This window comes from Thermobia domestica, chromosome 12, assembly GCF_964235325.1.
Source record: "Thermobia domestica chromosome 12, izTheDome1.hap1.1, whole genome shotgun sequence".
Lineage (NCBI taxonomy): Eukaryota > Metazoa > Arthropoda > Insecta > Zygentoma > Lepismatidae > Thermobia > Thermobia domestica.
This window is the reverse complement of record NC_137465.1, coordinates 45,390,947-45,399,181: the sequence shown is the minus strand read 5'-3', so window position 1 is coordinate 45,399,181 and position 8,235 is coordinate 45,390,947. Positions and strand designations below refer to the sequence as shown.

The window sequence follows — 8,235 nt, the reverse complement described above, 5'->3', positions numbered from 1 at the left end:
TGTTTGACCATTTACTTTAGCATTGTCCATGTGACCTTAAACTAATGCGATTTAAACATGATTAGTGGACTGACTATAAAATTGGTGCTAAGTGTCAAAATGAAAATGTTGAGTAAAAAGCTCATATTTTAATTCAGAACTGATAGCACATAAGCCCACGCGTATTCTTCTGGAGATTATTTGAACTACTTCTACAGTGAAGCTCAATTTTAACTGAGCAGTGAGCAGTGTTGCACATAGCCTACATTTTGACATTAAACTGAACTTTTCCATTTTTGGAACTGGATTTCATTTTCAGTCTACATTTATGAATGTGGTATTCGAATAGAGAACAATTTAACAAATTTAGCTACCATCATCATGAAGTCTGTTTCCGACAAGAAATATTTATTTTAAATAATATAGTTACAACAGATCTTGCCGCCCCTCGCAACTTGCTGTTCCGTGCAAATGCACATGTTACACCGGCTCTGCATATAACTGGAGTAATAACATATTAGATGGGAATGATAAATAGACTAATATATACTTGAATCTACTTATTGCTAAGCAGTAAACTATAGCAATAAGCAATAATCATTATGTACCATATACTTAACAACTATCATAATGATTCTTATCTTCAGTTATAATAAAGATGAATCAAGTATGACTACGAAACAAGGGCGTTATTTGAGGAGGGCAGTGGGCAACTTCTTCCTTCTTAGTTTGAAAAACACATGATTTTTAAGAAATCATATACAGTGAAACTTCCCTTAACGGACACCTCCATAATACGGACAGATTTTATTTTATTTTATTTTATTTTAGTTATTGATATGACTTAATTTAATCTTCATTTCTTTTTTGTTCTTATGCTACACAAGTTATGTTAGACAAAATTATTAGAATGTTTCTGTTGAAAAACAGTTATCGCGTAGAAGTCTTTCACAAGTGACTAATGTACTGGAAATATTATCTAATTATACTAGCAACTTTAAATTGTCTCAAATTGTAGAAAGCTATGTCTCAAAGTGGCAAATGTAAAATATGATGATTACTTTGTGAAAATCGTAGCACTAATTCTCATTCATCTCTTCCACAAAAGGCTTCTTAAGTTGAAGGAGAAATAAAGAAAGCAGATATTAAATTCTTGAACGTGGATTTTTTTTTCGTACCATTATACGTTCTTAGCAGCGCCACTAAAAAGAGTTACACTGACGAAGACACGAGTAGACCTTTGAAACAGTATGTATTGTAAATTTTTATAAGGATTAATATAAGATGTTTATGACCTTTTTAAATATTAAGGGGTGCACGGTGGCTCAGTTGTAGAGCGCTTACCTCTGGTGCAAGAGGTCCCTGGCTCGATCCCTGGCTAAGTAATTTTCTGGTGGACAACATCGTGTCCGTGTTTTTTCTCAGGGTACTCCCATTTCCTCCCACATTCTCATCCCACCACTTTTCATCATCATTCACTTACCTTAATCATCCGTCTCCCTTAGTCTAGATGATGTAAACGTGGGACGTTACACTGAAAAATTTAATTTCATTTAAATATTAATCCTTTCATTGCGTAAGTCGAATTTGTCGACGGAAAGAAAATTTTCCCTAATGGTTAAATATGCACCCTATAGCATCCGTCAGTAATTATTTTAAGTTCCATGTGTAGCACTTTTCATTGGGACCCATCGAAAACAAACTACAGGCAGAAATAGTAGAGGAAGCATCCATACAGTTGTATTCTTTGTTGTTGGTATTCTAGTTGGTACAGTTGGTATTCTGCGCTACGGATGAAACAAAACAAAGTATACGAAATAAAACGAAGTATATGAAATGAAATAGTATCAATCTTTATTTACTTGTTACGCTTGCCACTCAGTCCTCATTCACCCTTGAATATTTAGGGCATTTTCATGTATGCAGCCGCTTTCATATGTGCCTGAGTTAATATACAACAACACAACAAAAATGAAAATAGTACAATGTTATATATATATATACCATGATTGTCATCCTAGCTACTTGCAAAACCAGTCAAAGAGTTTAAACAATAGCATACATTAGGATTTTTTAAAATCTTACCTTATTGCTCTTTCACAGTGGCGTACCAAAAAATTAATTCTACTATTCTTTTTATCGCAGAACTCTTTAATAGTAACACTTTAAAAAAATATATTTTATAGGATAAGAGGAAATACTTAAGTTTAAAGATATGGTTTCAAAGAGAACGGTCAAATTACCTTATGTTCATGATAATAGTTTTTTTTCTTCTTTTCTTAAGTAGATATACAAACAGTTTTAAATCTACAAAACACTATCAAATACGACCACTGTACTTTCATTTTTCTATCTCATCGTTAAAAGAAATTGAATTAAACTACTTGGCAAGAAACTATTCACTGAATCGCACTCCATACACATGTTTGCACACACATTCACACTCATTTAATGTACATTTTCTTACTTTTTTGCAATATTGTTTATTATCTTCTCAAACAATATCTTCTCGTAGTACACAATTGTACTTGAATCATATATTAGTTCCAATTTTAGAAGAAAAGAAAAAGAGATTGTAATTAAATCCAAGTTTGTTTTGTACATTTCTTTTAACATTATAAATATAGTAGTAGTTGACCCACTATTTATTAGAATTTTACAAGATAAAATATATTTTATGATAAAAGTTTAAAATTAAACATGATTTACGCGGTTTTCCCCACAGCATGTTTTTCTTTTTTTTAATGTAAGTTTTTTAAATGAAACTATTTATTGAATCACACTCTATACGCATGTTTACAAACACATCCATATTCATTTGATATAAATTTTCTTACTTTTTCCTACACTGTTTATTATCTTCTCAAGCAATAATGCTTCGTAGTACATAATTATGCTTGAATCATATATTAGTTCCAATCTTAGATGAAAAGGAAAAAAAGATTGTAACTAAACCCGTTTTTTTTTTATTTATTTTTAGTTTATTTCTTTTAACGTTATGAATATACGGTAGTAGCAGCCGAATGCCAGTAAAAATTACTCATTATTTACTTGAATGTTACAAGATTAATTATATTTTGTGATAAAAGTTTCAAACTAAACACGATTTACGAAGTTTTAAATTAAACACGATTTACACGGCTTGCTACTATAGCATGTATTTTTTGAATGAAAGTTAAACATTAGCAAACTTCTATAGAAAATACATTAGCAAAGAGAAGCAGAACACAATTTGAAATTTTGAGTTAGCTTACAAGATATTAATTATGCTTATTATCTTGTAAAAAAAAATAATTTGTATTTAACATATTTAGTAGAAATAAAGATATTAGATTCGAGTCGATTTAGAGTATCGCAATTAGTGAACAGTTTAAATTTATCTCAAAGCATTACCGTTTCAAAGTCACGTGTTAAAATGCTTTCATTAGTTAATACCTAGGTACAATACTAATACAATTTCTCTTGTTAACACCATCTGAATGATGTAGAAATCAATTCTATTTAAATTTAAAAAAACTGAAACAAATTAGGAAATAAATTACTAATTTAAGTATTTCATCACGGCAAAGCATATTTGTACATCCAAAAATTAAAAAGAAAGCGTTTTCTCCTACTACATTTTCAATTGCCAATAACTGTGACATAAATTTACCAAACTGAAGACTGCTTTATGCAACACACACTAAATTATCGTTCCTTCTACATCAAGAAAGTTGTATTCAATTAGATCACTTTGCTCCGAAGACATTGGCAAAAGAAAATCTAGCAAAGGAAAAAGCACTTTTGCTTCCGATCGTACAACTTTAAGTCAATCCTCAATAAACTTGTAGCTTCAAGTAAGCAAACTTTATTCAAATTTTGTTTGTTCATTTGTTTAAAAAGATAGGAAGTTTTCTTGATTTGAACTGACAAATACCCTAACTAATTCAGATTAACACATTATATATTATAACCATCACTGAATATGTATCAGATCTTTTCTAGGCTTATAGACCAGTTAATAATTATATAGTTATTTCCATTTCATCGAATACTCTAAGCAACTTCCTTCCCCTTTTATCTTATTAATTTTACGTGAAAGTTATAGCTATTGAGAAAAGCCAACTATAACAATGTAACTTGATATCAAATGCATTTTTTGACATGTATTTCTTCGTAAGGAGGATTTGCTACAGTTTGATTATTAAATATTCAATAAAGTGTGAAAAAAAGTACTGAACATATCACAGCAAGGAATTAACTATTTAAAAATCAAAATGCATAATGGGACAGGGTTATATACAGATTTTTACAAAAATCTGAGAATTGGATGCTTTTATTGTATAAGTTGCATAAGTTTAACCCGATAAAGCCATAAAGAGAAACAACCAATTAAGTTACAATTTGTTGAAGATATGAGCTTCGTTCGATTCATCGTGAATGGTTCTAAGTTTCAAAGTTTATCTTCTACCTGCAAACTTTAAAATTTTGAGTTCTGTTGATTTTTCATTGCATCCTTACTTTTCTGTCCGAAACCAAAAGAAATTTCAACTGATATAACTAAAATAGGAAAAGAGCCGTGAACATGTAAGATAATGTCTTTTTGTACTTTCTGTTTAGCTATGTTCTTTTATAGTTTTAGAGTGCAGCTATAAATCACTTGTTAATCTGTGCATGGTACAAATGATCCTAACACTTTGTACAGCATACATTTTTGAATATCGGCATATTATCTGGGAAGGAAAACAGTACTCTATATTGTAGAACACAAACAAGAAAATATTAAAATTTGGAAATTCAATGGTAGAATCGCTGACAATGTTATATCTTTTATAGTCTCTAAAACGTAATCTATGTTAACGTATTACTTCAACTCAGGAATAAGTCTAAATATTTTTTATGTCGAAGTTTCAATGCGAACGCCCACTTTCTTCAGCAATTCGCATCGATAGGACTATGGCTCAAAAATCTTCGCAGATCAAAAACTTGGAAGCAGAACAGATCTCTTGTTTTGAAGTATCAGTGAATGTGATAAATCGTGTATAGAAAGTTTTGTTAGTAATTATCAACCTTTTTCCTTTTTCTAACATGTTATTGGCAAGCATAACTATAATGGTAGAAAAGTAATCGCAATGCAATTGAATCATCATTATATGATTGGAACAGGAACATTAGTGCGTTTGAAGCTATTATATTTGCTACAAACTATCCATCATTATACGGTTTATGTATTTTGTTTTCAAGATGTTACAGGCAAGCATAATCATACCTAAAATGATTTTTTATTATAAAATGGAAGCCATGAAATGTGATTGGAACAACATGAATGTTTGTGTAAACAATAATGTGCCTATAAAGATAAACATTTCCATTGAAAACTTCGGCATTAATAAATATTTAGATGCATTCCTGAGTTTAATTTGATAGTTATAATCACGTGTAATCTGTTGTGTGTATATATTAAAAAGATAGTGGAAGTACTGATGAAAATTACTTCGTTTGTAGTGAGTTCATTTGAAGTATGACTGCTTCGACAGCTTGCTCTTTTTCCTTGATAGGAAGCAATTTTAATATAAAAACGCATTAAAACTAACTTGCTGTCTTCTCTTCTCAAACAATAACAGAGTATTAAAAAAATAAAATAAAAATGCATTCGTACGATGTAAACGCAATAACAATACATTACAAATCTTTCCGTATATTTTAATTTCCAGTAAATCCTGCATATCTGTATTACCCTTTTTGAAATCAGAACAAATATAAAATGTCCAGCACACACAAACCTCTTTTACAATGGTAATTTAAAATATATATCATTCACACTATACAAAAAAGTCTTTTTTATTTTTAGTTTCACATATGAGCACTGCACACATTAAACTGCCCTTTTCATCTTTTTTAAAAACTACAAAAGAAAAGAAAAAATGAAACCATTCTACACACTGTACAAATACATGACCTTTTTTTTTCTTTGTTTGTAATACCTTAAAATATCAAAAAGAAGGATTAAGGACAATAGATTCCTTATCTCACTTTTCAAACTAGCTGTTAGATCACAGCATCCAATATTTACATGAGTTAAAAGTAATAATAATTATAATAATAATAATAGCACTAAGCAGTCTCCTTAATTATTAATTCACATAAAAATGCCTATTTTTTGTTTGTTTTCATTCAACAATTCATTTCACGTAGTTGCATATATTTTTTTCCTTGTATTTTATAGAGATAGATTCTTTTTTTTTATCGGTTAACTAGCACTTGAGAAGAAAACAAATCCGACTCTGTGCGATGCTGTCCCAAAATATCCGCACAAACATGTTTTTTCTTGTCCCGATGAAAAATCATTCTTGACATAGTGAGAAATAAAGGCAAATTATAACTTTTTTTTTTTTTTTTACACATAATTCGCTTGATTGGAGGGATGATGAGAAAAATTCTTAAAACAGATTTTTTTTTTTTTAAGTTTCGTGTTTTCTACAGTACCTTCACCATCGTTTCTTCGTAGCACATTCAAATTAAGATATTTTTCTTTTAAAGTATTTTCATTCCCATAACACGATAAAGTTTAGCTTATTTCACATGTTTGAGGGCGCTATTGTATGATAACACACTATATTTTCACCTCATATTTCTCTTTATTTTGTTAACGTGTCCACCATAATGCACTTCGTGCATTATTTGTTTGTCTCTTAATGTAAGCAACTGTTACAATTAGTCTTCACTTGTTTTTTTGTAAGATTTATTCTTCTCACAATAGTCTTTTGAAAAATAAAAAATTAACTGATAACATTCAAACAGAAGGAGATTACATAATTTGTTTTTGATTATGTATTCGCTGCTATTCTGGAAGAAATGATAAAAAAATTGTATTTATATATATATATGACGCACTTTCAGTTTATTATATGTCTTGCTTGCAATTAGTATATTCACAATGTTATCAGCTGTAACATCTGTCTGTTCAGAGCTGATATTCATTATCACAGAACTATGAAAAAAAATCTGCAACTTTACAACCGATGTATTCATTTTTCTTTTTGTTTACTGCTGAAACAGGCACAATGCTTGTAGTTCACTTTTTCTCTAGTTATTTACAAACAAGAGTCCAACATGTTTTATGTCCTCTACCTATCAAACCAATGGACTGTGGTATATCTCGTTTGGATGAGTATTCTGATTGCTACTGTCATTTTGTCTGTTACTGCATTGCTGGAAAAGAAAAAGAAAGAAATTTTAATATCAACATACTAAAAGTATTGGTAGGTGTAATTAAAGTACTTAATCTACACTTACTTTTTATAAATTATATGTCCTGCATCAATACATGAGTCTTAAGTTCTGTGCCAATTGTAGAATATATATATTTACATAATTTTCATCGGAAAATTTCTAATGAAAGAGGTAAGACTTTCGTTTTATTTATGTACTGACGCTTCAATGATGACTTATGGCTTTCATCTTTATAATTCAACTAATACAAAATTAATTTACCAAAAAATTGGTTACTTACCAATAAATTCTCCCGTGAGAAAACTAAATATTCTCCGAATGTATCGAAACAACAAGCTAGTTCTGTTTTCAGTGGTTAAGTAACAAGGATAGTGGATGAGAGAAATATGATACGGGAAAAGAAATACATATCACCAAATAAATATAACGTGAGAGATGGGTACTAAAACCACGAGCAGAGCACCGTGAATGAAAGATAGAGCTGAGTTGAAGGAAGCGCGGTGTCTATGTTACGTCACTATTGCCAGATCTGAAATGTACATCAAAGGTATGTTTTTCCACGGAAGGATTTGTTGGTAAGTAACCAATTTTTTTGTTAATTTGAATCATTCTCTCATGCTCCTACATAATTTTAATATAACATTTTGTTGATTAACTGTTGAGATATTATAATTTTAAATTTAATATACAGATTAAGTCAAATAATAATAATAATAATAATAATAATAATAATAATAATAATAATAATAATAATAATAATAATAATAATAATAATAATAATAATAATAATAATAATAAAAAGTATCCACAAGTTTAATAGATAGTATTTGCATATTGTTTCCAAAGTAGAATTATTATCATTACAATAACTATGTGATGTTGCCTTAAGAGATATCGGTAATCTCATGGCTCCTGACGTATAACGTATATGATAGTAAAACAAAATGGCCGGTGCATGCTTGACATTTGAAGAACGGAAATCCATTTTAAAGTGGTATTTCAAATTTGAAAATGTCGTTGAAGCTTAATGTCAGTGGAAGCGTG

General features: G+C 29.6%; 1 protein-coding gene across 1 annotated transcript in view; it reads right to left on the bottom strand.

Annotated features, from left to right (window-relative positions):
• Positions 1–1,811: 1,811 nt before the first annotated feature.
• Sema2a (Semaphorin 2a) overlaps positions 1,812–8,235 on the bottom strand; it is a 799,786-nt gene continuing 793,362 nt past the window's right edge. Inside the window, exon 14 of the mRNA XM_081733673.1 lies at positions 1,812–7,170. Within this exon, the coding sequence (XP_081589799.1) occupies positions 7,093–7,170 (78 nt within the window). The 3' untranslated portion in view covers positions 1,812–7,092. The remainder of the gene's footprint in view (positions 7,171–8,235) is intronic.